Source organism: Lagenorhynchus albirostris, chromosome 3, assembly GCF_949774975.1.
Source record: "Lagenorhynchus albirostris chromosome 3, mLagAlb1.1, whole genome shotgun sequence".
NCBI lineage: Eukaryota > Metazoa > Chordata > Mammalia > Artiodactyla > Delphinidae > Lagenorhynchus > Lagenorhynchus albirostris.
Window position 1 is genome coordinate 161,888,494 of NC_083097.1, and position 27,308 is coordinate 161,915,801.

At 52.5% G+C, this 27,308-nt stretch overlaps 1 protein-coding gene and 1 long non-coding RNA gene across 5 annotated transcripts in view; one reads left to right on the forward strand and one right to left on the reverse strand.

The window, feature by feature from the left end:
• LOC132517568 (uncharacterized) overlaps positions 1–16,981 on the forward strand; it is a 23,232-nt gene extending 6,251 nt beyond the window's left edge. Inside the window, exons 2-4 of one of the 2 annotated variants that reach the window (XR_009539768.1) lie at positions 2,834–2,913; positions 8,647–8,761; positions 16,415–16,981. This is a non-coding gene — a long non-coding RNA (uncharacterized LOC132517568). The remainder of the gene's footprint in view (positions 1–2,833; positions 2,914–8,646; positions 8,762–16,414) is intronic. The other variant, XR_009539767.1, reaches the window with a different exon arrangement.
• Positions 16,982–19,360: 2,379 nt separating this feature from the next.
• Positions 19,361–27,308, reverse strand: part of CACNA1A (calcium voltage-gated channel subunit alpha1 A) — a 236,819-nt gene continuing 228,871 nt past the window's right edge. For all 3 annotated transcript variants that reach the window (XM_060144945.1, XM_060144944.1, XM_060144946.1), the window contains 9 exons: positions 26,895–27,002; positions 26,659–26,759; positions 25,446–25,555; positions 25,206–25,344; positions 24,931–25,044; positions 23,504–23,539; positions 22,273–22,459; positions 21,697–21,947; positions 19,361–20,922 (listed from right to left, as the gene is read on the reverse strand). In XM_060144945.1, the coding sequence (XP_060000928.1) occupies positions 20,203–20,922; positions 21,697–21,947; positions 22,273–22,459; positions 23,504–23,539; positions 24,931–25,044; positions 25,206–25,344; positions 25,446–25,555; positions 26,659–26,759; positions 26,895–27,002 (1,766 nt within the window). In that variant the 3' untranslated portion in view covers positions 19,361–20,202. The remainder of the gene's footprint in view (positions 20,923–21,696; positions 21,948–22,272; positions 22,460–23,503; positions 23,540–24,930; positions 25,045–25,205; positions 25,345–25,445; positions 25,556–26,658; positions 26,760–26,894; positions 27,003–27,308) is intronic.

Below are 27,308 nucleotides of genomic sequence, written 5' to 3' on the forward strand. Positions count from 1 at the left end.
GGCCTCACCTTCTGGGCAGCTGTCTCGGGGGAACCCCAGCACCCTGTTCCTTCTGTTCGTTAAAGCTGGACTTTGAAGGTTGAGACCTTTCCAGAAAACCACTTGGGTCCCTAGAGTTCAGGAAGGAGGAGCCTACCTTCCTCTCTATTTTTCTGGGCTCACCTGACCACCATCCCATCCCAGCTGCTGCATTTAAGGCCGTCACCCTAGCCAGTCAACTTCTCTGTTAACAAAAACTGCAGTGCTCCCAGGAAAGTTTCACCTAAATCTTGATTCATTGTTTCATTCCACACACCTCTAATGAGCTCATCCTGCAAACCATCGAAGACTGGGTGCAGAATTGGCCCGCCACTGGGATGTCTTTGCTATATCGTTAAGTAAAAAAGCAAGTCGTCATCCCCCAAATAATTGAAAACATATTCATACAAATCCTTTTACACACATGTTCATAGCAGCACTGTTTACCATCGCCAAAAGGTGGAAACAATTGTCCATCAATGGATGAAGGGATTAACAAAAAGTGGTCCATCCATATGATGGAATATTTCATTCAGTCTTAAAAAGAATGAAGCACTGATACATGCTACAACATGGACGAACCTCAAAAACATTAAGCTCAGTGAAAGAAAAGGTCACGTATCGTATGACTTTGTTTTATATGAAATTTATGGAATAGGCAAATCCAGAGACAGAAAGTAGATGAGTGGTTGCCAGGAGGGGAAGAGGGGATAAGGAGTGACTGCATAATGTACATGAAGTCTCCTTGTGGGGTGATGAAAATATTATGGAACTGGATAAGATGGTTGCAAAACATTGTGAATGTACATGGACCCCAGTGTTGATAGCAGCACTATTCACGATAGCCAAGACATGGAAACAACCTAAATGTCCATCCACAGATGAATGGACAAAGAAGATGTGGTACATATATACAATGGAATATTACCCAGCCATAAAAAAGAATGAAATAATGCCATTTGCAGCAACATGGATGGACCTAGAGATTATCATACTAAGTGAAGTAAGTCAGACAGAGAAAGACAAATACCGTATAATATTACTTATATATGGAATCTAAAATACGACACAAATGAACGTATCTACAAAACAGAAACAGACAGACACAGAGAACAGGTTGCCAAGGGGGATGGGGGTGTGGAGGAGGGATGGATTGGGAGTTTGGGATTAGCAGATGCAAATTATTATATATAAAATGGATAAACAACAAGGTCCTACTATATAGCACAGGGAACTATATGCAATATCCTGTGATAAACCGTAATGGAAAAGAATATGAAAAAGAATGTGTATATATATATATATATAATATATATATATATATATATATATAAACTGAATCACTTTGCTGTACAGCAGAAATTAACACAACATTGTAAATCAACTATACTTCAAAAAAATGTGAATGTACTAAATGCCACCAAATCGTAGAGTTTATTACTTTTAAAAAAAAATTTATTTATTTTTGGCTGCGTTGGGTCTTTGTTGCTGCGTGTGGGCTTTCTCTAGTTGCAGCGAGCTGGGGCTACTCTTCACTGCGGTGTGCGGGCTTCTCATTGTGGTGGCTTATCTTGTTGCGGAGCACAGGCCCTAGAGCGCAGACTCAGTAGTTGTGGCGCAGGGGCTTAGTTGCTCCGTGGCATGGGGGATCTTTCTGGACCAGGGATCACACCTGTGTCCCCTGCATTGGCAGGCGGATTCTTAACCACTGCGCCACCAAGGAAGTCCCTGTACAGTTTAGAATGATGGTTACTGGTTGGGAATTCTCTGGCAGTCAAAAAAAAAAAAAAAGAAATAAAGAAGGAAAGAAAGAAAGGAAATGGTTCCTAGTTAATTTTATGTTCTGTGAATTTTACCTCAACTTAAAAAAAAAAAAGCAAGTCACCAAAGGCAGGTATTGCATGTTTCTGCTTTGTCTTTAAATAAAAGGACTTACAAGGGTGTGGGGTGGGAGGCAGTGCCGTCCAGGAGTGAAGGAAAGAGGCTGCCCAGTATCAGTCCCCTTCTCCTACCAGTCCTCAAGGCTTTGCGCCTCCCAGCCAAGTCTGCACAAGTGGATGTGGCCTCCGGTCTGTGGGAAGGGTGGCTGCTTTGTGCCTGCCCATTGGAGGGGCTCAGGAACAGTGAACTCTCAGGATGGTGGTGAGAACAGAGTCCCCATATAGACCAGATGGCTAACAGTGGTCACCCAGGCAGGAAGGCACTGGGTGGCCACATTGTTCATGAGCCCATTGGGTCAACACAGGGGTGGCTGGGGAAAGAGGCCAGTTGTTATCCACAGACTCCTATCCATTTGATTATTAAAATCCTCTTCTGCTAAGGCCACCCTTCAGTGAATGTCTTAGTCTGTTCAGGCTTCTCTAACAGATACCATAGACTGGGTAGCTTATAAACAACAGATATTTATTTCTCACAGTTTTGAAGGCTGGAAGTCCAAGATCAAGGTGCCGGCAGATCTGGTGTCTGGTGAGAGCTAACTTCCTGGTTCATAGATGGCATCTTCTTGCTGTGTCCTCACATGGCAGAAGGGACCAGGGAGCTCTCCGGGGTCTCTATAAGGACACTGAATCTCATTCAGGAGGGACCCACCCTCATGATCTAATTCCCTTCCAAAGACCCCACCTTCTAATACCATCACCTTGGGGGGTAGGATTTTAACATATGAATTTGTTTGGGGGGGACACAAACAATCAGAACATAGCAGTGAGCATTGACATGGGATACCTCACACTTATTGCCCATTCAGAGAAGCCTGTTTGCAGATCTCTTCCCCAGACTTCTTCATCATGAATTTTCCAATCATCTTCTTTTCAAGTCCCTGATCCTCCAGCCAAACCACTGGCTCCAGCCTCCGAATCAGCGTATGATCACACATCTGGCCATTTCTCCTTCCAGGTAAAATGAACAACAACACCTGGTGCACTGCTCACAGTTCTGCCCACTGGGATTCCCTTCACTACTGTCCTTCAGGGGTGTCCCAGAGAGGGGCTATAGTGCTGCAGCTGTTCAGTTTCAGGGGGTGTCTGCAGATCATGCAGAACCATCTGTAAACAAGGCCTGAATTTTCTTTTCCTTAACTGATGGTAGGGACCTCCCCAGGAAGCCATAGGTGCAGCATGAGAGAGAGCAGGTAGCAGGGCTCTGTACCATGTGACCTTTTGCTTAAACAGTGCAGTTTTATATTACCCCTATAATAATTTTTGAAAACCTGCATACTCACTACTGTGGTCTGACTGTTTGTGTCTCCCCCCACCCCCAATGTGTATGTTGAAATCCTACCCCCCAAGGTGATGGTATTAGGAGGTGGGGCCTTTGGAAGGGAATTAGGTCATGAGGGTGGGTCCCTCATGAATAGGATTAGTGCCCTTATAAAGATAACCAAGACTCCCTGATATACACTATTAGAAGCAACAGATGTGGGGCAAGAGATCGTGCTAGAACCATCCACAGCATGGTGGCTAAATGCAGTCTGCTGTCTGTTTCTGTACAGCCTGTGAGTTAAGAATGGACTTTTCTTTTCCTTCCTTCCTCCCTCCCTCCCTCTTCCTTCCTTCCTTCCTTCCTTCCTCTTTCTTTCTTTCTTTCTTTCTTTCTTTCTTTTTTTTTCTTTCTTTCTCTTTTCCTTCCTTCCTCCCTCCCTCCCTCCCTCCCTCTCTCTCTCCTTCCTTCCTCCCTCCCTCCCTCGCTCCCTCCCTCCCTCCCTTCCTTCCTTCCTTCCTTCCTTCCTTCCTTCCTTCTTTCATTTTTGACCATGCCTCACGGCATGCAGTATCTTAGTTCCCTGACCAGGGATTGAGCCCATGCCCCCTGCAGTGGAAGCATGGAGTCTTAACCACTGGACCGCCAGGGAAGTCCCTAGGCTTTTTCATTTATAAATGGCTGGAAAAAATTTTCACGACTTTAAAATTATCTGCAATTCAAATTTTAGTGTCCAAGGGATTGGGGGGATAGAACAGATGTTGTTGAAGGGCATAAACTTGCAATGAGTAGTAAATAAGTCCTAGAGTTCCACAGATGCACAGAAGAGTAAATATAGACAACAGTCTTGTATTATAATCATCAGACTTGCTAAGAGACTAGCAATTTAATTATTCCCACCACTAAAAAGAAATAATGATGTAACATCATAGAGGTGCTAATTATGGATACAATGGCAATCATATTACAATATCTAAATCAGTTACAATATATAAATGTGTCAAGTGTTGGACACCTTAAATTTACACAGTGTTATATGGCAAATATATTTCAATTAAAGTCAGAGTTCATAAATAAAGTTTTATTGACACACAGCTGTGCTCATTCATTTACCTATTATCTGGGGCTGCTTTTACACTACGAGGCAGAGTTGAGTCATTGCAACAGAGACTGCCTGGCCCTCAGCGCAGAAAATATTTCCTGTCTGGCCCTTTCCAGATGTTTGCAGACCCCTGCTCTAAGGAGCCTAAGACCTGAATGTTACCTGATGCTGACTCGGGGCTTCCTGGGATGTTTCCTGGTTGGCACAGCAAAGAGGTGGGTGGGAGTTGGAGTTGGAGGGGAGTGAGGACACGCAGAAGACTCTGATGATTAACACTGGGGAGGGGACGATGAGGATTCCCCCGGGGGGAGGGGACACTTGAGCCTTCAAGGTGGAGTGGGATTGAGCACTGAGATGGGCAGGCTGGTGGGGGCACAGCAGGAGCAGAGACAGGAAGGCCAGACCTGTCTCAAGTAATGGCCTCACCCTGGGCTGATGGATGGGATAGAACCATCCCATTAACCACCCGCCATCTAACCAGTCACAGGGTCCCATCTCCTGTCTCCGTGTTTCTCTCTTCCCTCTGTTTTTCCCTGCCCCGCCCTGGTGCCATCATCTGTCATTGCCTTGGGTTCCGGGATGTGCCCCACCTCCCTTCTCTGGTCTCCCTGCCCCAATCATCTCTTTTCTCAGCGTAGCCAGTGAACTTTCCTTTCCTTTCCTTTTTTTTTTTTTTTAAATTGAGGCAAAATAAATAACATAAAATACACTTTTTTTTTTTTTTTCTTTTTGGCTTGCGCCACGTGGCTTGCAAGATCTTTTTTTTTTTTTGCGGTACGCGGGCCTCGCTGTTGTGACCCCTCCCGTTGCGGAGCACAGGCTCCGGACGCGCAGGCTCAGAAGCCATGGCTCACAGGCCCCAGCTTCTCCGCGGCATGTGGGATCTTCCCGGACCGGGGCACGAACCCATGTCCCCTGCATCGGCAGGCGGACTCTCAACCACTGCACCACCAGGGAAGCCATTGCAAGATCTTAATTCCTTGACCGGATATTGAACTCAGGCCCCCAGCAGTGCAAGTGCCAAGTCCTAACCACTGGCCTGTCAGGGGATTCCAAACCATTTTATTATTTATTTATTTACATTTTTATTTTTTGGCCATGCTGCGCAGCTTGCAGGATCTTAGTTCCCTCGACTAGGGATATTATTTTTCCTCCACCAGGGATTGAACCCGAGCCCTCCACAGTGAAAGCGTGGAGTCCTAACCACCTGACCGCCAGGGAATTCCCCAAACCATTTTAAAGTGTACAATTCCCTGGCATTTAGGACGTTCACAATGTTGTGCAATTATCACCACCATCCATCTCCAGAACATTTCCATCACCTCAAGAAACACTGTACCCATTAGCCGCCATACCCATTCCACCTCCCCTAGCCCATGGCAACCACCAATCGTAGTTTTCTGTTTCTATGGATTTCCCTCTTCTGGACACTTCATATCAATGGAATCATACACTATGTAGTCTTTTATGTCTAGCGTCTTCCAGTTAGTTTGTTTTTGAGATTCATCCACGTTGTAGTATGTATCAAAACTTTGATCATTTTCTGAATGAACACTCGATTGTATGGATATACCACAATTTGTTTATCCATTCATTTGCTGATGGACATGTGGATTGTTTTCACCTTAACCCATGACATAAATACACCTAACATAAATTTTACCATTTTGATAATTTTTTAAACTTTTTAAAATTGTGGTAAAATATACATAAGATTTACCATTTTAACCGTTTTTAAGTGAAAGTTTAGTGGTTTTACATACATTTACATATTGTCACCCAACCATCACCGCCATCCATCTCTGGAACTTTTTCATCATTCCAAACTGAAACTCTGTCCCTGGGAATTCCCTGGTGGTCCAGTGGTTAAGACTCCATGCTTCCACTGCAAGGGGCACGGGTTCAATCCCTGGTTGGGGAACTAAGATCCTGCAAGCCGTGAAATGCTGCCAAACAAACAAAAAACCCCCACCAACCAACCAACAAACAACAACAAACAAACAAAAAAACCCAAACCAGGGCTTCCCTGGTGGCACAGTGGTTGAGAGTCCGCCTGCCGATGCAGGGGACACGGGTTCTTGCCCCGGTCCGGGAAGATCCCACATGCCGCGGAGCGGCTGCGCCCGTGAGCCATGGCCGCTGAGCCTGCGTGTCCGGAGCCTGTGCTCCGCAACGGGAGAGGCCACAACAGTGAGAGGCCCGCATAGCACACACACACAAAAAAACCCCAAAAAAACCCCAAACCAAACTCTGTCCCCATTAAACAATAATTCCTCACTCCCCTCACACCAGCACCTGGTAACCACCGTTCTTTCTGTCTCTAAGTCAGTGAGTTTTTACAAATGGAAGTCTGAGCACGCCAGCTCTCCTGAGCCTTCAGAGGCTCTCTTCTGTTCTCAGAATAAAGACCAAGTAGTCCCAAGGAGGATGTACATGGCACCTTGGTCTTCTCAATTTGCTCCTACTCAGAACTTCTTTCCCTGCATGGAATGTCCCCACCCCTCCCCCTTCTCCCACTAGACCCTTGTCCTTCAGGCCATGTGTATATTTTCCCTTCCCCTTCTGAGGAAGGTCAGCCTCTCTGCAGTGCTCTGGGCTGTTCCTTCACAGCACACATCCCAGTTGTCATTCATTATTTCCCTGCTTTTTCTTTTTGGTTTGTCGATGTAGTTTTGTCAATGTGCCCTTTGCCTCCTCCATCTGACTGGGAGTCCGTGAGGATGTGACAGTGCCCATCTTACTCTCCACCGTGCATTCTCAGCTCCTGACCTGCGCCTGGCACCTAACCGGTGCCCTATGTACAGTTGAAGGACTGGCAGAAAGTCCCCGCAAGGGAGGGGGGGATGGGCTGTGGCAGGAGGTGGACATCTTGAGCTCCGGATGGTGTGGGGAGCTTGGGCTGCAGGTGGGCTGCATGAGCAGAGAGCCCAGGGAAAGGGGGGCGCTGGCTGGGTGGGGGCTGCAGTTACCCTGATGGAGGAGGGAGGGTCTGCCCGAGTGGAGCAGTGGGTGTGGAGAGCTGGGCGATTGGGCACAAGTGCAAGCTGGAAGCGTGATCAGGTGGAGGTGAGGCTGAGGGACAGGTGAATGATGCTGTTGCATGGGTGGCTGTCCTGCATGCACATTCAGAGCCTGGGGAGGCCAGCCTGGGGCTGGAGCCCTGCTAAGGGCTGGCAGCCTGTGTTCCACAGTGTCCATGTGTCCCCTCACCCCCCCACCCCACCCAAGTACGCTCCTGGAGCGGGCTTGACCTGCCTCAGCTGGAGGCATCTGCACAATCTGCAATTTCCAGCACCCAGTTCCGGCCAAGGAGAGGGACCTTTATAAAGTCAGACTTGGCTTTCCCCCAACTGGCTGGCCTCCTTATCCCTGATTCTAAATGCCAGCTTGTCATAGTGTGTCTGCACGCAAGCAGGAGCCTTCATCTCTAGGGGCGGTGGTTGGGGGGATGTCTGCTGTGCTAGGGGCAGCATGGGGGTGGTATCTCTTAACAAGCTGGTGGCCATTTCCCACCCTTCCACCCGCCCCATGGTTCTTTTTATAGCTCACATTTACAGAAAGCCTAAACATCTGAGCCTGGGCCTCGTGACAGCAGGCTGTTTGAGGCTGCAAGGGAAGGGGCGAGAAGGCAGAGAGGCGGGGGTGTCTGAGCCCAGCGTGGAGGACGGCTGGCTGGGTCAGGGGCGGCTGCTGGCTTCCTTCCATCAGCCCCAGAGTCTCAGATGGTGCTGAGCTATATTTAAAGGCTGCTTTCTCTGCCTCCACTGATGAATGAGTCAGAAGGAGGGCTGGTGTGGCCCCAAGGCTTGGCCGGGTCCACCCTGAGAAGCTGGGAGCAAACTCCTCAAGAAATAATCCTGTAGCAGCCCCAGCAGGGTCCCTACTGACCTGGCATCTCCTTGCTCAGGCCACCCTCCCCATCCCTGCCCCAGCTGTGCACCAGGTGAGAAGCCCAATGAATGACCCCTGACTTAGAGGTACCCACAGGCAGCTGAGGACCAGTGATGGCTCCCTGGGCTTATGCAGTGGCCTCTGTAGCCAGGTAACTCCTGCAGGATTCCCAAGGCATCCTCTTCCTCTGGAAGTGCACTGTTACGTTTTCTTGCTTTTATAGCATCACCATGTGCCACTGTGGTTGGCACTGCATGCACACACAGTGCCAGGTAGCCCCGAGGGGCCTGCACACACATGTCCTCCTTACCTTACTCCTATTTTATTGATTAGAAGGCTGAGTCCAGGGTTGGGATGTATCTTAGTCCATCTGGGTTGCTATAACAAAATGCCATAGACCAGAAGGCTTATAAACAACAGACATTTATTCTTTACAGTTCTGGAGGCTGGAACATCCAAGACCAAGGTGCCATCAGGTCTGGTGTCCAGTGAGGGCTTCGTGGTTCACAGATGGTGTCATTTTGCTGTGTCCTCACATGGCAGAAAGGGCAAGTGAGTGCTCTGGGTTTCCTTTGATAAGGGCACTAATACCACTCATGAGGGCTCCACCCTCATGAGCTGATCACCCCAAAGGCCCCACCTCTTAATACCATCACATTTTCTTTTTAAATTGGAGTATAGTTGCTTTACAATATTGTGTTAATTTATACTGTACAGCAAAGTGAAGCTATACGTATACATATATCCCCTCTTTTTTGGATTTCCTTCTCATTTAGGTCATCACAGAGCATTGAGTAGAGTTCTCTGTGCTATACAGTAGGTTCTCATTAGTTATCTATTTTATACATAGTATCAATAGTGTATATATGTCAATCCCAATCTCCCAGTTCATCCCACCCCCCCTTCCCCCTTGGTATCCATACATTTGTTCTCTATGTCTGTGTCTATATTTCTGCTTTGTAAATAAGATCATCTATACCAATTTTTTCAGATTCCACATATATGCCTTAGTATATGATGTTTGTTTTTCTCTTTCTGACTTAATTCACGCTGATGACAGTCTCTAGGTCCATCTATGTCTCTACAAATGACCCAATTTTGTTCCTTTTTATGTCTGAGTAATATTCCATTGTATATATGTACTGCATCTTCTTTATCCATTCCTCTGTTGCTTCCATGTCCTGGCTATTGTAAATAGTGCTGCAATGAACATTGGGGTGCATGTGTCTTTTTGAATTATGCTTTTCTCTGGGTGTATGCCCAGTAGCGGGATTGCTGGGTCATATGGTAGTTCTATTTTTAGTTTTTTAAAAATACTGTTTTCCATAGTGGCTATATCAATTTACATTCCTACCAGCAATGCATGAGGGTTCCCTTTTCTCCACACTCTCTCCAGCATTTATTGTTTGTAGATTTTTTGATGATGGCCATTCTGACTGTTGTGAGGGGATACCTCATTTTTGATTTGCATTTCTCTAATAATTAGTGATGTTGAGCATCTTTTCATGTGTTTGTTGGCCATCTGTATGTCTTCTTTGGAGAAATGTCTTTTAGGTCTTCTGCCCATTTTTTGATTGGGCTGTTTGTTATTTTGATATTAAGCTGCACGAGCTGTTTATATATTTTGGAGATTAATCCTTTGTCAGTTGCTTCATCCACCCTCATGACCTGATCACCCCAAAGGCCCCACCTCCTAATACCATCACATTGATAGTTAGGGCTTCAACATATGAATTTTGTGGGAGCACAAACATTCAGACCATAGCAGGATGTGTGTGTATGTGTGTAGGTGGCAGAGCAGGGATTGGAGGATGGTCTGTCCAACCCTACTATGCAGATGTCACCTACTTACCCCAGTGCTGAGGCCCACAGATGAGTGAGATCCTGCACTTGGACACTAGTGGGCAGCGGTGGGGGTGACCCCCCCTTCCCCTGCCAGGCACAACAGAGCTGGAGAATGATGCCAGGAGCGTGAGATAGGCCTGTGCTGTCCAGGATGGTCGCCATGAGCCACACGTGGCTATCGAGTGCTTGAAAGGTGCTGATCTGAATGGAGATGTGCTCTGAGTGAAAAACACATGCTGGGTTTCAAAAACTCAGCACGAAAAAACAATGTAAAAGATCACAATAATATTCATATTGGTTACATGTTGAAATGATTATATTTTGGCTATGTTGTATTATTAAATAAACATATCACTCAAAATAATTTCCAGGACTTCCCTGGTGGCACAGTGGTTAAGTATCGCCTGCCAATGAAGGGGGCACGGGTTCGAGCCCTGGTCCGGAAAGATCCCACATGCCGTGGAGCAACTTATCCCATGTACCACAACTACTGAGCCTGCGCTCTAGAGACCGTGAGCCACAACTGCCGAGCCCGCGTGCCACAACTACTGGAGGTCGCGTGCCTAGAGCCTGTGCTCTGCAACAAGAGAAGCCACCGCAATAAGAAGCCCACGAACCGCAATGAAGAGTAGACCCCACTCGCCACAAGTAGAGAAAGCCCGTGCGCAGCAGCAAAGACCCAACGCAGCCAAAAATAAATAAATTAAAAAAAAATAAATAAAAAAACAAGGAATGGAGTTGTGACACATGTTATGACATGGGTGAACCTTGAAAACATTATGCTGAGTGAAAGAAGCCAGATTGAAAGGTCACATATTGTGTAATCCCATTTATGTGAAATGTCCAGAAGGGGCAAATCCACAGAGATAGAAAGTAGATTAGTGGTGGCCAGGGGCTGAGGAAGGGAGATTGGAGAGTGACTGCTAATGGGGATGGACTTTATCTTGGGGTGATAAGAATATATTGAAATTAGCTAGAGGTGGTGGTTGCACAACATTGTGAAGGTACTAAATGCTGAAGAATTGTCCACTTGAAAGTGTTAATTTTATGTTATGTGAATCTCGAATCTCTCCGCAATTTTAAAAAAAACTAAAAAACTTCACTTGTTCCATTTTTACTTCCTTTAATGTGGTGACTAGAAAACCCAAGTGTGACTCATTTTAAATTGCCGTTGGACATGGCTGGTCTAGATCACTGTGCCTTCAGGGGAATCAAATCACACCTGTACTCTCTGCTCAGGGGGTGAAAACCCCCAGGACCACTGCTGACCTGGAGCAGGGCAGGGAAGAGCTATAGTCCTGGGGGCTGAGGAGAGGGGGAAGGGAGCTGTGACTGTCCATCCCTGTCCACCAGGGGACTTTTGATGTATTTTTCAGATAGTGAGGCAGCATGACCTTGCTCTCCCTGGCTGGCCAGAGGAATGGAGGACTGAGGTTGGTGCAATACTCTGAACCACCTTGAACTTTTGACACCTGAAGTTCAAAGACCTGGAGACTGTTCCTGTTGCTTGGTGGTTTGGTGGTTTATGCCCCCAGCAGTCCTGGTGGGCAGGGAGGTGTCACCTGGGAGTGAGTTTAGGATGAGATGACAGCAGAACCAGAAAAGAGGGCACAGCATGGAGGAGACAAGAGGTAACTAGGTTCCAACCGGCAGGGGCATGTCATGTCCAGGGCTGACTGGAGGGAAACCAAGTGCATGAGGGTTCAAGGTCTACCCTTTTCCACCCATGTGACCTTGGGCAAAGGATCGAACCTTTCTAGACTCTCAACCTTTTATCTGAAAGTGCCTCCCTCATTTCCTCCTATCCAGTCCCTCCTCTCACAGCGCTCCCAGGAGCATCTCTTCTGGCTTCCCTCTTCAGTGGGCTCTTCCTGCGAAAAGTGGAGCCAGAAACTTAGCGGCTCACAGGGTCTTCAGCTTCAGCCAGCTTTAGCTGGCTTGGATACTGGGTCCCCCTGAACCATCTGCTCCGTTCTGAGTAGTCGTTAGAAAGTTCTTTCAATAGAGCGCCCTGCCGTTTACTTGCGTGATGTCCCGCAGGTCCTCTTTCTGACCTTGGAGCAGGGAGTAGGGGCGCTCTCACGCTCTCTTCTGGCTCCATTTCCGCGTTCGCGGACTCCCCCCCGCCCCCCCCCCCGCTCCTAGTTACAGCGATCACGCGCTCGGCCATTCCCCATCTGGCCTCTAGGTGGCGCTGCCTGCCTGCTTGGTGCACCTTGACTGGTCCAGCCTGTGCAACCTCAGCTCAACCAACGCCTCCTGGGCGCTCCCACGGACCAGGAGCTGAGGACATGTCCTTGAACAAGACCCAGGCCTTGGTTTTGGGGGGAACACAGTCTCATTTGGTTGTCCAGTGGATTGATTATTATTAGGTAGTCTTTGATTGACCTGGGAGATCTGGAGATCAGAGAAAGCACTTTTTGCAGGAGAAGGCGTCTGGATGCCTTTAAAAACTGTTTCCTGATTACAAAAGCGATCGTGTGTATTTGTAGAATTAATTAAGAACAGTACCAAAGTCTGCACTCCCTCCATTGAGGGCCTTCCCCACCCTCTTCAGAGATAAACAAAACGGTCCACAGCTGGCTGTGTACGTCTCTGGATCATTTTCTACTGAGCAAATGGGGTCTTGGAGGATACTTCCTCGATGGTGAATTCTTTCTCCTGTTTAAGAGCTGGAGCAGGGTGGATGAGGGGGAGGGTGTGGGGAGGAGCTGGGCCTGTGGGGAATTGTCTGGGAGGTGGGGAGGAAGGTGGGAGCTCTGGGCAGCTTGCAGGGCCCGAGGTGGTGGGCCTGATGGGGAGATTGCAGGAGGGCCCGGGCCTCCATTCTGAACAGGGACAGGAGACCCCATGAAAAATGGGTGGCATTTTTGGCAGATGGGGCTATCATGGCAGATCGAGGGCAGGAGTGGGATGATTTTGGTTCTGTGTCCATCCCCTCTACAGACTCTCCTCCAGCCAGCAGCCCACCTCCCCCCCCTTTTTTTTTGTGGTACGCGGGCCCCTCACTGTTGTGGTCCCTCCCGTTGCGGAGCACAGGCTCCGGACGCGCAGGCTCAGCGGCCATGGCTCACGGGCCCAGCCGCTCCACGGCATGTGGGATCTTCCTGGACCGGGGCACGAACACATGTCCCCTGCATCGGCAGGCGGACTCTCAATGACTGCGCCACCAGGGAAGCCCCATAAGTTTGTTTTCTACATCTGTGACTCAATTTCTGTTTTGTAAATAGGTTCATTTGTACCAATTAAAAATTTTTATTTATTTATTTTTTTGGCTGCATTGGGTCTTCATTGCTGCGCGTGGGCTTTCTCTACTTGCGACGAGCAGGGGCTACTCTTCGTTGCGGTGCGCCGGCTTCTCACTGCGGTAGCTTCTCTTGCTGCGGAGCACGGGCTCTAGGCACTCAGGCTTCATTAGTTGCAGCGTGCAGGCTTCATTAGTTGCAGCGTGCGGGCTTCAGTAGTTGCAGCACACAGACTCAGTAGTTGTGCCTTGTGGGCTCTGGAGCGCATGTTCAGTAGTTGTGGCATATGGGCTCAGTTGCTCTGTGGCATGTGGGATCTTCCTGGACCAGAGCTCGAACCGGTGTCCCCTGCATTGGCAGGCAGATTCTTAACCACTGCGCCACCAGGGAAGTCCCTGTACCATTGTTTTAGATTCCTCATACAAGTGATATCATATGATATTTGTCTTTCTCTGTCTGACTTACTTCACTCAGTCTGACAATCTCTAGGTCCATCCATGTCGCTGCAAATGGCATTATTTCATTCTTTTTTATGGCTGAGCAATATTCCATTGTATATACCTACCACACCTTCGTTGTCCATTCTTCCGTTGATGGACATTTAGGTTGCTTCCGTGTGCTGGCTATTGTAAATAGTGCTGCAATGAACATTGGGGCAGCAGCCCTCTTCTGCTCATCCTCTGCAGCATCCCCACCAGGGCTTCAGCAGGTGTTTGGCTTAGTCTGTTCAGGTGCTAAGAATATCGTGGACTCGTGGCTTATAAACAACATTTATTTACTTCTTGCAGTTCCAGAGGCTAGGAGTCCGAGATCAATTGGATCCAGTGAGAACCCACTTCTTGGTTCATAGATGGCTCTCTTCTCTCTGTGTCTTCGCATGGGGGTCTCTCTGAGGTCTCTTTTATAAGGGCACTAATCCCATTCATGAGGGCTCCACCCTCATGACCTAACCACCTCCCAAAGCCCCACCTTTTAATGCCATCACATTGGAGATTAGGTTTTAACAGATAACTTTGGGGGGACACAAATGTTCAATCTATAGCATCAGCCAGCATTGGCAAGGGAGTGGGTGACTCCTGATCACAGTAATTGTGTACAGGAGACACAGGCTCAGGGTGAAGTCAGCTCCTGTAGGACACACAATGGGTGACAGAGCCAGGGGCCAAACGCTTCCTTGTCTGGCTGTGTGCCACACTTTGTTCATTCACGAGCACCATCTCAGGTTTTCCAAATCTACTTTACTGCTTGTATTACTGTCACTGGTTGAATAGTATCCTTCTGGAATCCATGTCCACCTAGAACCTCAGAATGGGACTGGGATGTTTCCTGACATCGAACGTGTGGGTTTTTTCCCCCATGCTAAACCAATTAATTCTCTGACACTAACTGGATGTCCAACAAATCATTTAGTTCTGACACTATTTTCCTAACATCACAAGTTAAAGGGCTCAGTCCCACAGAGCACCCTCACTTCAGACACAAGTCCCAAGTCTCGGGCCACCTGTACTTCTGACCCACTGGCTCTAAATCAGGGGTTCCCAAGACCCCCTTCTCAGGTTCGTTAATTTGCTAGCATGGCTCACAGAACTCAGGAGGGCATTTTTGATGTTTACTGGTTTATCATAAAGAAATGAACAGCCAGATGAAGAGGTTTACAGGGCAAGACCTGGGAGGGTCCTGAGAGCAGAAGCTTCTGTCCCCACGGAGCTGGGCTGTGCCACTCGCTGGGCATGGGGATGCTTTTGCCAACTCAGAAGCTCTCCATACATCTCCAGCCCCGACTCCCCAAACCCTTTTTCCTTTGTTAAAATGTTAGATAAGTCCCTGAGTCTAATTGCTCTCTGAGTTTCACTACTTTTCCGTGAACTTCCATGCATGTAAATATTAATAAAAATTGTGTACCTTTTCTTCCATGAATCTGTCATTTGTTGGTTTAATTCACAGACCCTAGTCACTGAATCTAAGGAGGTAGAGGAAAAGTTTTGCCTCCTTGACACAGTAGTGGGTCCCCATTTTACAGACAGGACTTGAGGCTCAGGTAGCAATTGGAGGCTGTGGATTGTAGGGAAGGGGCAGTGATTCCTTGAAGCCCCAAGGACACATCTGAAATGGAGCCTGGATTTTTTGGATCTCTATGTCCCATGAAGGGAGCTGCCCAGGGCATTTGTACGGCATGCCTTGCTCTCAGTTTCTGTTTCCTTGCCCCTTCTTCAGCCCTCCGTAGGATGCAGCTCAGATCAGGGACCAAAGGGACGTGAGACACAGCCTAAGCCCCACTCTGCCTCTTCATCCTCTAATCCTCCCACTTTGTGTCTCCTGGGCAACTTACGCTCGCTCCAGCCTAAATGTGTGGGCTGTGGACGCCTGAGGTTCAGCCTCCCAGCATTCATCCAGAGCCTTGCCCTTTGGGTCCAGAGGTGTGGGGGGCTTGGGCAGTGGGTCTCATTCCCTGGTGGACAGGTGGCTGCAGCTTCCCTGGCTCCTGAGGGAATTGCATGCATCTACCTGTTCCCAGATTGCCCCAGCACCCCAGGAGGGGGACCTTTGCCAGAGACCAGCCTTGCCTCGGGCAGGCAGCTGGTCTAGAAATCTGCGGGGGTTGTGACTGGGCAAGCTGCCTGGTTAGGAAGCTAAAACCCTCTTTAGTTTCTTATTGCACTGGTCTCTTCTTAGGTGCCATTATTATAGGGGGAGCTCTGCCTGTCCTGCCGTTTGGAGTCCCTCAGCCTCCTCTAGCCGAGTTCAGCTCAAGGCTTGGGGTCTGGAGCAAGTCCTTTTGGAACTTTCTTCTTTGATGTAATGGTAATAATGGCCATAGCAAAAAATCGCTTACTATGGGCCAGATATCATTTGTTCTGAGAACAGCAGTTCTCAAAGGGGTCCAGAAACTTGGGGGTTACTGAGACCCTTCCAGGGGGGCCCATCAGGCTGAATTATTTTTTTTTTGGCTGTGCTCCACGGCATGCGGGATCTTAGTTCCCCGACCAGGGATCAAACCCATGCCCCCTGCAGTGGAAGTGTGGAGTCCTAACCAGTGGACTGCCAGGGAATTCCCATGAACTATTTTTATAATATTAAGATGTCCTTTGCCTCTCTCACTTTCATTCTCTCACAGGTGTATGGTGGAGTTTCCAGGGGAGATTGGCTATTGCAACAGGTGGAATGCAGAATCAGATATGAGAATCCAGCTGCTTTCTGTTCAGTCAACATTAATGGGAGGCAAACATGTAAAACAATGCCTCTCTTTTTATGGCATGCTTTTGTTTTGAATGTGATTATTTTTCATTAAAAATGTTATTCGTTATCATTAGTAGGTTTATTGTTGATTGTAATTGAAAAGGTAATAAATAAGATGAATGGATAAAGAAGATGTGGCACATATATACAATGGAATATTACTCAGCCATAAAAAGGAACGAAATTGGGTTATTGTAATGAGGTGGATGGACCTAGAGTCTGTCATACAGAGTGAAGTAAGTCAGAAAGAGAAAAACAAATATCATATGTTAACGCATACATACGGAATCTAAAAAAAACGGTACTGATGAACCTAGTGGCAGGGCAGGAATAAAGACACAGACGTAGAGAACGGACTTGAGGACACTGGGAGGAAGGGGAAGCTGGAACGAAGTGAGAGAGTTGCATGGACATATATACACTACCAAATGTAAAATGGATTGCTAGTGGGAAGCAGCAGCATAGCACAGGGAGATCAGCTCAATGCTTTGTGACGACCTAAGGGGGTGAGATAGGGAGGGTGGGAGGGAAGCTCAGGAGGGAGGGGATATATGTATACATATAGCTGATTCGCTTTGTTGTACAGCAGAAACTAACACAACATTGTAAAGCAATTATACTTCAATAAAGATGTAAAAAAAGAAAGCTAATAAATAGTTTAAAAAAGTCTCAGTTTTAATTTCTAAATGGCAAATATCGGTAGCTATAACCCATATAAACAGATGCGCTTTGGCATCCTCAATATATTTTTTAAAGAATGGAAAGGGGTGCTGGACTTCCCTGGTGGCGCAGTGCTTAAGGATCTGCCTGCCAATGCAGGGGACATGGGTTTGATCCCTGGTCTGGGAAGATCCCACATGCCGCGGAGCAACTAAGCCCGTTCACCGAAACTACTGAAACCCGCGTGCTCTAGGGCCCCGTGCTCCACAACAAGAGAAGCCACCGCAATGAGAAGCCCGTGCACCCCAAAAAAGAGTAGCCCCGGTTTGCAGCAACTAGAGAAAGCCCACATGCAGCAACGAAGAACGCAGCCAAAAAAAGAAAAAAAAAAGGAAAAAAAAGAAAAGAAAAGAAAGGGGTGCTGAGACAAACATTTGAGAACTGCTGATGTAGAAGAGTGGTCCAATCCAGCCCTATGCCTGTCTTTATAAATAAAGTTTTATTGGAACACAGCCACACCCACTCGTTAACATAAGGCTGCTTTTCTGGTGCAATGTCAGAGTTGAAGAGTTGAGATAGAGGCCATTTGGGCAACAAAGTTGAAAATATTTACTCTCTGTTCCTTCAAAATAAGAAGTTTGCTGATGACTGATGTAGAATAATGCATTTAATCGTCACAAACAGTTCTATTACTAGTTCCCGCTTACAGATGGGAAAAACAGAGGCACAGACAGGTTAAGTCATTTTCTTAAGGTCACACAGCCAGGGGCTTGGTACCCCTTCTTCTGGTACCCTAGTGTTCCTTGAGAACGATCCCTCTCTCCTTATCTGCGGGTTTTCTGCAATTCTCTGAAGCCCCTTCTTGGGAGAAGCGGGAGCTGCCTTTTCAGACCAAAGAAAGGCCTTTCACCTCAACTTGAACACGGGGTATAACTGGCCTTTTGCTCACCTGAATCAACACGGCTCTCTGACCTCCTAATTTTACTAACTACAGTTCTGTGGCTATCGACTATATTCACAGAACCATTCACAGAATAGGCAGGGAGGTGAGGCCCTGGGGGTGGGGGCAGCGGGGTTGGGGGGTCCTCTACCACCTTCATCTTTGGGGCCAGCTTCTGGAAGCCTGGAGTGGGACTGTCTCAGCAGGCGCATTGTGGCCTGATGGAAAGACATGTTGGGTGGGGCTGAAGGTGGAGGGAGGGCAGACTGTCAATCCCCTCATAAGAAGCCCATCCCCACCTCTACCTCTGATATGCTGCCTTCACCTTGAACCGGCCATGACCATCTTTTGCCACCTATGGGCTGCTCTGAACTCTGATCTCTAGGATTCCCCAATGACTGCGGGTAACTTAGGGGCATCTCAAGAAAGTCTGTGAAATGGGATACAGCTTGGGGTGGAGCCCATCAGAAGCAGCTTCTTGGGTGCAGGTAGGTGGGGTGAGAGTGCCAGAGGCCTCAGGAAGGGCTCACCTCCCACGGGCGGAAAACTCCCTGGGCACAGGGTGTCTGAGCTGGGTTTCCAGGTACCTCCTCCAGGGTGCTTCCAATAGGAGTTTTGCTAATATGTGGGGCCTCAAATGTACTCACTGGGGTCTCACTTGCCAGATCATGTAGGATGGTCATCCAGGAAGGCTTATCATCCAGGATGGTTGCTTTAGGTACAACCTGGCCTGCAGAAGCAGCAGCAGGCAGATTGTGGAACCCCCGGAGGGCTGCGGGTAGAGGCATGGGCTGGTCAGTGTCTTTTTTTTTTTTTTTTGTGGTACACGGGCCTCTCATTGTTGTGGCCTCTCCCGTTGGGGAGCACAGGCTCCGGACGCGCAGGCCCAGCAGCCATGGCTCATGGGCCCAGCCGCTCCGCGGCATGTGGGATCTTTCCGGACCGGGGCACGAACCCATGTCCCCTGCATCGGCAGGCGGACTCTCAACCACTGCGCCACCAGGGAAGCCCTGGTCAGTGTCTTTGGCTTTAACTTTCTTGCAAAGAGTGCTGGCTGGAGAGCTACAGCTTTCTCATCCTTAGCCACTTTCAAAGCGCCTCCTTCCATGGTTTCCCCAAAGAGACCTGGGGAGTACTTTGCAGAGAATATAAAGACCATTCCAATGCAGAAGCCCTTTGATTCAACTTTTTTTTATTATTTTTTTTTTCTTTTTGAATGTCATGCAATAATTCACAGTCCCAAGCCCACAGTTTTCAAACAAGGTAGGAAAAAGGAAAAAAGAAGCAAAGGAAATCGGTGGTGTTTTTTTTTTTTTCTTTTTTCTTTTGTTATTTCAAGCAGGACCAAATGTCAGAAAAAAATGCTTCTTTTCTCAATCATTAATTTTTTTGTCCTTTTAAAATTGTTTATTTTTTTTAAATTGATTTCTGCAGGCAGTTATAGTAGGGTTTGGTATAACCAGCAAGCACTCCTGTGTGTGTCTGAGAACGTGTGTGGGGTATGAGTGTGTCTGGTGGAGGTCTGTGTGGGACGCTGGGTTTCCTCTTCGCTTCCGGCTTCTCGCCACACACGGGCCACCAGCTCGCGTTCACCAGGGAAAGGAAAGATTCAGTTGAGATGATAAAACTCATCAATAGAAGCAATTTTTTTCTCCCCGTTTTTCTTTTAAAAATGTTTTTTTTTTTTTTTTTAATTTCCATTTTCCCCAAGGTTCTCCAAAAATGGCTGAGTTAATTAGAATCCCTTGGCTGTGTGGTTTGTCTGCCCCCGAGGGACCCCGTCGTGGGGGGTCGGGGCTGGGTGGGGGGCGCAGTAGCAGCCCAGGAGCGGCTTGTCCGGCTGAGGGTCTTTGCGGGACACCCTGGTGTGTCCTGGCCCTGGGGACTCCCTCCAGAGGCCGGGGCCGTCCAGCTGGTCCTCTCCTGGGCCCTCCCGGGCCTCCCCCCGTGTGCTGGGCAGGTGGCAGCGAGGTGGCCCCGCGGCCGGTGCGGCTCCTCCCCGGGGGGGCGTGTGCGTGGGGTGCGTGGGGGGGGCCGGGCGGGCGCGGGTGCCACCTCGCCCGGGCTTAGCACCAGTCGTCGTCGTCGGTCTCGCTGTAGGTTTCGTGCAGGCCTTTCCGGGAGCCCGGCCCACGGGGCCTCGCCAGTCCGTGGGCCGGGTAGTAGCCGTTGGGGAGTCGCCGGCCGTGCCTGGAAGGCGAGGCGCAGGCCGGGCCAGCGGCCCGGGGAGTCCTGGGCGAGCACGCGTGGCGCGCGGGGGGCGGCGCGTCGTAGGCGGCGACCCGGGGCTCCTCCCCGCCGCCGCCGCCGCCGCCGCCCAGGCCGTCGGGCTCGTCGTAGTCGGAGCCCCGGTAGTAACCGTGGTGCCGGGGGACCGGGGGCCCCTCGGCCGCGTGCGCGCTGGACGCCGGCCACCGCGCCCCGCCGTGGCGACACGCTCTGGGGGACTCGCTCCTGGCCATGCCCGGGACCCGCCGCTCCATCGTTGGCGAGCGGCTGCTGCCGTGGCCCCCCGTGGGCGGCCGCTCCCCGGCCAGGGGCTCAGCCGCGGGGCCCGGGTACCTCCGCGGGCCGCTGGGGGCCGCCCGGCTTGGCCGCACCGCCGGCTGCTGCTGCTGCTGCTGTTGCTGCGGGGGACCCGAGCCGCCGGCCTTACGGATCACGGGGGAATAGGACACGTGTGGCCGGGGGGTGGAGGGGGTCTGGGGGAGCTGGCGGCGTCCCCGCCGCGGAGTGCTGGTACCAGATGTTGAGGGGGCTGGGCTTCCACTTACGGAACTACTGCCCTACACGAAAATTGAAACAAAGGAAATCAAAAAAAAAGATACACCAAAATCAACCAGGAGACGGGAGGAGACACAGAGGACGGGAGGGTGAGGACCGAAGGAAAACCAAAGGACAGGAGAGGCACCGGGAGGAGAGGGGGACACAGGACATTCGAATGGAAAAAAAAAGGAGAAAAGCAACAGCCACAGGGAGGATGAGGGCAGGAAGAGGCGGAGGAGGACGAGGGTGGGGGGGGGAGTGGGAGAGACAAGGAGGGAGGGGGAAGTCGAAAACCAACACAACAAAGTGAAAAGAGAAATGAGAAATGGAGTTTTGTAAGTTTGGGGGTTAAAATAGCAGAAGTTTAAAAAATTACTCACAGGCGTCCAGAGGACAGAAATCATAATCGAAACAACAACAGAAAAAAAACGGAAGCCGGGTTAAAGGAAAGCAAAAGGCAGCGGGGCAGCCAGCATGGTCATGAGTTGTAAAGACTACGCTGGCCAGAAACTCAAAACGTGATCCACAACCAAAGAGGAAGCAGCTGCGGGCAGGGAGAGGGTGGCAGGCGGGCAGGGAGGCTGGGGGTGCAGAGTGGGGAGCCAGAGTGGCAGGGGGCAGTGTTCACCCCTGCCCGAGCCCAACCCCCTGGCTTGGGGAGCCCACTCCATGGTGGACAGGGTCAGAGGTCACAGCAGCAGTGGGGACCCTGCCCAGAGTGGCTGTGGGGTGTAGGCCCCCTCCTCTCCCGGGGCCCAGGGGCTCGGCTCAGGGGTACCTCCTGCCACACCCACCTGCCGGTGTGCCATGTGCTCTCGGCCCTCACTGGGTGAGCGGGACCAGCGCTGGTCCCGGGCCCGGGTCCGGCCGTGGTCAGGCCGCTCCTGGGCGTAGCGCTCCTTGTCTGGGGGCGGGGGGTGGTGGTGGTGGTGGTGGTGATGGTGCTGCCGATGCTTCCGGTCCTTGGGCCGGCCCCGCTCCTGGTCTCGCTCCTTTGATGGCAGGTCCCCAGACTGGGTGGTCATGCTCAGGTCTGTCCCCAAGCCTGGGCCAGACGGGGTCAGACAGATAGACAGATGGCTTTGAGGGAGGGGTGGCATGGTCTGTGCACATGGGAGGCTACCAAGGGGCTCTAGAGAGGGGCACCTTCCCCTGGACCCCCCTGGACCAAGGACGGCCTGGTGGGTGCTGGGAGGGGGGTCGGTCCCCAGGTTCTGAGGAGCAGCTGTCACCGCTTGGTCCCTTTGGTCTCGTCCAAGCCTTTCTGTCTTTTCTCCTTCAGTGTCTACCCCACTCTGCCTTCTGTCCTATCTCCCCTCCTCTGTCCCCTTATACAGCCTCCGGTCCCTGGGCCCTGCAGGGCGACCCACCTGTGTCCACGTCCGTGTAGCGGCCCAAGGAGCGCTCGGAGGCGCGGTGGCTGCGGTCTCTGCGCCGCTGGTGGTGCCGCTGGTTCTCTTCGGGGGGCACCCTCTCCAGGGAGTAGTCGTCCAGGCGCCGGGCCTTGGGGCCCAGCACGGAGGCCGAGCGCTTCATGGGGCTGGTGTCTGAGATGGTCTGGGGGGGACAGGCCGGCAGACGGGGTCAGCGGCTGGCACCAGGGAGTCCCGGCCTGTCCTGCCCCATCGGCCACCAGTGACTGCGGTGTGACCGTCCAGGGCGGGGTCGGGGTGGGGGCGGCCGTGGGCCTCAGGTCCTGATCAACCAGAGCTCCAGGACTCCTCTGTCACCCCCAGGCTCATCCTGGGTTCTGGCCAGGAGGCCCCATTCTATCCACCTCCTGCTGGGACAGGCAGGCCGACCGAAGGGCAGAGCTTCCCCCATTCCAAGTGCAAAGCTGGGAGCCCCGGGCCGGCGCTCGCCCTGCCTGCTCTCCAGGGCGGGTGAGGAGCCTCTGCCTCTCCTCGCTGTCAGGCCTACACGCCCAGGGCCAGGCACCCAGCTCACCGTCCTCCTTGGCCAACTGGGCCTGGACTTCTCTGACCACCTGAGTCTGGCCTCCGTAAGGAGCCCTTGAGGGGCTGCCCTGGCACTTGAGGCCCCGAGGGACCTGCTCTCCTCATCCTTGGCCTGCAGCCTGGGGGCCTGCATGTGCTGCACCCACTGGGTCCAGCTGGGTTCTCTGTGGCTCGGAGAGGAGAGGAGGAAGACGGGGCAGACATTGCCCAGGGCCCGGCCCAGCTAAGGGGGCAGCGGTACTGCCTGAGGAAAGAGTTTTAAGGAACACAGGGCTGCGGGACCAGAGGTTCAGGGGTGGTGTTAGGGGAAAGAGCCCCTGAGAAAGTGGGCCAGGCAGGGCTGCAGGTCAGACTCCTTGGAACGTTGGACCCCCTGGCTTGGGGGCTCTGAAGAGAAGGGGGTGGTGGAGGGGGAGGGAGGAGGGGGGCGGAGCAGGGTCACTCCTCCAGGGCACACGTGGGGCACACAGAGAACACAACACATGAGGATGGGGCTCCACAGGGGGGAAGGGGGAGGGGGTGCAGTCTGCAAAGAAAGGGTGGGGTCCGAGGACAAGGAGAGATGACAGGACTCCCACGAGGGGGGGTGGGCGGGAAGAGGGGGCCGGAGCCCAGCTGGGCGGCGGGCGGGCGCGGTACATACACTGAGGTTATTCCCACGTGGCCGGCCCCTTCTCCTCTGTCACAGCCCCACGGGATGGTGCACACAGAAAAAACAGAAAGAAGGAAATAAATATAAAAGCTGAGAGGGAGAGTGGAGAGGTGGTAGATGGAAGAGATGCCAGGGCCGGGGAGAGGGACCTGAGGGGGAGGAGAAGGGGGAGGGAGTGAGAGGTTAAAGTCCCCGGTGGTGTGTGGGCGACCCCAGGCCCAGCCGGCAGTCCTCCCATGAGCACAGAGGAGACAGACAGGAGACACCACAGACAGATGGCAAAGGCACGAGACCGACAGATGGGACGGCGTGGCTGCAGGCCCCTGGCCCTGAGCTTTGCCTCATGCAATGTGCCCCAGCCTTGGCTCTGCTGACACTCAAAGCTTTGGGGAGGGGTGGCCGTCGGCTGGCTTGTCCCACCCGTCTCCTGGGGCCCAGCAGCTCAGTCCTGCTGGGTGGGTGGGTGGGTGGGGGTGGGGGCCCGTCAGGATGGGGCTGGGTAGCCACATGCAGGGTGAGTGCCTCCCGCCCAAGTTCCCAGCAGTCAGAGGCCAGGCCCCTGGGTGACCCTGGCCCAGCCAGGCACAGCGCAGCCTCCCACCCCGTGCAGATGTCACGGCACAGCACACGGGCAGCCCGCCACCGTCAGACATGCCGCCCCGCCTCTCAGGCTGGGTGGGCAGCCAGCCATGCTTCTGGCTCTGGCCCCTCTGGTCCCGTGGGCCTGGGGCAGTGGGACACCCCCCCCCAACCCCCCGCCCACCCGAGCCCTGCAGCTGGGTAAAGCAGCCACACGTAGGCACACATCGGGCGCGCACACACCTGCTCCTCCCCAGCGGCCCCCACAGAGACCAGACAGAGAGACGAACCCCAGCTGCCCCCGGGCCCACCCCAGACTCCGCCACCAGGTCCTAGGACCCGCCAAGTTCCCCAGAGCGTGCGTGTATACGAGCACACACACCCGGGTATGTGCGAGCGCGTGTGCGGAGCGTGTGTGTATACGAGCACACACACCCGGGTATGCGCGAGCGCGTGTGCGTGTGCGTATGTGTGTGCATGAGTGTATGTTCTTGATTGCTCTCACCTGGGCCAGACACACCACCTCCCACACCCCCTCTGCAACCTCCACGTCCTGCTGCCTCAAGTACCCCCAAACGGGGCAGAGACAGACCACCTGGCGGTGGCCACGGTACCCTGCCCCAGGGGAACCCCGCCCCCTCTCAGCCCTCCGTCAAGGAGGAGCTAAGAGGACCAGGGCCTCCAGGGGCTCCAGGTGTGGCCTGTAGGGGCAGTGGGGCCTGCACACTGCTGCCGAGGGTGCAGGACGCCCGCCCAGCCCTGGGTCCCTGGGCTCCATGGGGAAGCAGAGATTCCAGAGGCCAAGTGCAGCCCCCAGCGTGGTGGGTGAAAGCCCTCACCTGGTTCTCGGCGGGGAGGCGGGGCATGGAGGTGGCCCGGGCCTGGCCCTCCATGGGGAGGTAGTGCTCACTGTCGGAGTAGCCGTCTCTGCCCATCTCTCGCATCTCCACAGACTGCGGGGCAGATGGCGAGGCCGGGTGAGCCCCAGGGCCTGACACATGGACCCCGGGGGTGGCCCGGTGTGTGCGGAGCTGCAGGTGGGGGGGCCCAGACCCCTCCTTCTTGTCCTGCCCGGGCCTGGGAGCCATGGGGGCGTGGGGGGCTATGGAGGCACCTGAGAGTTGGGCTGGCTATTGGGCATGTCCGTGGGGGGTCCTCGCTCCGGGCTCCACGTGCCCGTCTTCTGGAACATCTCCTGGGCCCGCTGGGTCACCCAGGATGGGCTTTCCTTCATGCCGCTTTCGTGAGCTATCCTGTGTGGGGCACAGAGACCAGGGTGGTGGTGGCACTCCGGGGGCTTTCACACCCGACGGGCACCCCCGTTCCCCTGCCTCCTGGCCAGAGGGACACTCACAGGCCTCCTCCTGGGTCCAGCTGGGTGGAGGGGAGGGCATTCTGGCTGGGCGCCCCCTCCTGTGTTGGAGATGGGGGTTCCATGCGCTGGAACATGAGAGGTGTCCGGTTCTGGGGAAGCAGAGAGCAGTGTGTGTGCACAGGGGACAGGTGGAGGAGGGCGCCCCAGGCTCAGGCTCTGGTCAGGGCTGCAGCGGCGAGGCTATGCTTAGCCCACCCCTGGGGTGAAATCCCAGGAGTCATTCTTGACATGCCCCCCCACCCCAAAACGCACACACACTCAAGTCTGATCCATCAGCTAGTCCTCAAGACTCTTCCTTCCAAATCCATCCATAACTGGATCACTTCTTACCACTCCACAGCCCACATCCTGGTCCGGCCTCATCAGTTCCGGCCTGGACCAGTGCAGTTGCCTCCTCTCAGGTCTCCCAGCTCCAGCCCTTACCCCCCACGGCCACTAGAGGGCACCTGGGAACACCTGCATGAAGTCACTTCCCTCCTCTACTGAGGAGCCCCCATGGCTCCCACATCACTCTGAGCAAAAGTCAAAGGCCCACTAGGCCCTGCATAATCTGTCCTGTCACCTCCCCACCCTTGTCTCCTCCCACTGCCTCTTGCACACTCTGTTCCACCATATCGACTTCCTTGCTGTTCCCTGAACTCAAACTCATGGTCCTGCCTCAGGGCCTTTGCACTGGCTGTGCCCTCTGCCTGAAACACTCTCCCCCTAGGTATCTGCCTGGCTCCCTCTCCTCTTCCTTCAAGTCTTTCCTCAGATGTCACTTCCTCAGCGAGGCCTCCGCTGACTACCCCTTTCAAATCACATTCCCTCCCCTGCCCCCGATTTTTCCCATGGTACTTAGCATTTTCTGCAATGCTATGTAATTTAATCGTCTGTCATTGTTGGCATTCCCCCAACTGGAAAGTCTGCTCCACAGGGATTCTGGTCTGCTTTGCTCACAGATGCACCCCCAGAGCTGAGAACCATGCCCGGCACACAGTAGGTGTCCAATAAGTGTTGATGGAGCAGATGAGTTAATCCAGGCTACGTCTCCTTGGCACTGTCCTACGTCTCAGTGACCTGCCTTGGAGCCTGGCCTCATCCCACTGCTCTGGTTGGTCCTCATGGTGACAAGGAAGCCACTGTCTCCCAGCCTGGATGCCCCCAGAGCGATGGACATAGCAGGGCAGGGCCATCAGGGCTGGGGCCGTACCTGCTCCTCGCGCATGGCCTGCAGCTTCTTGGCCTTGCTTTGCCGGTAGTACTCCATGATCATCATGGCTGCATAGATCTTCCCCACCGTCAGGTCCGTGGCTGGGGGCACAGGGTGAGCTCACTGTGGGTGGGGGCCCCTGTGTGCACCAGCCCTGCCGTCCCTGGACCTCCTCTTTCCCTCCCCCTCCGTCCTGGTGGGACAGAGCCTGAGGCCAGGCCGGGCCTGGCTCTTACACTTGTGAGGGGTGACCAGCAGGTCCAGCGTCTTCTGGGACAGGTTGGGCCAGATGGCCATCATCTCCTTCCGCAGCTCAGCATCCATCTGTTGTTTGTCGGCTCCGCCTGTGAGTGGGCACAGAGAGGCATCAGCCGGCCTCTGGGGCAGCCGCAAAGCCAGTGGTTCCTGTTGACCCAAGCTCTGGGGTCCTGGTTCCCAGCGGGCCTGACCCAGAGAACTATAGTCCTCAGCAGGGCCAGGGCCTTCGAAAGACCATGCGGGGGACAGTCCAGCTTCCTGAGGGGCCAACCTGGTTCCCACTTACCAGCTGCGTGACCTGGGTGTTAGTCTACTGTGCCGTGCCTCAGTTTCCCCATCTTCAAAATGGGGGTGACGGCAATACTACCCGCCTCACTGCGTTGTTTGAAGAT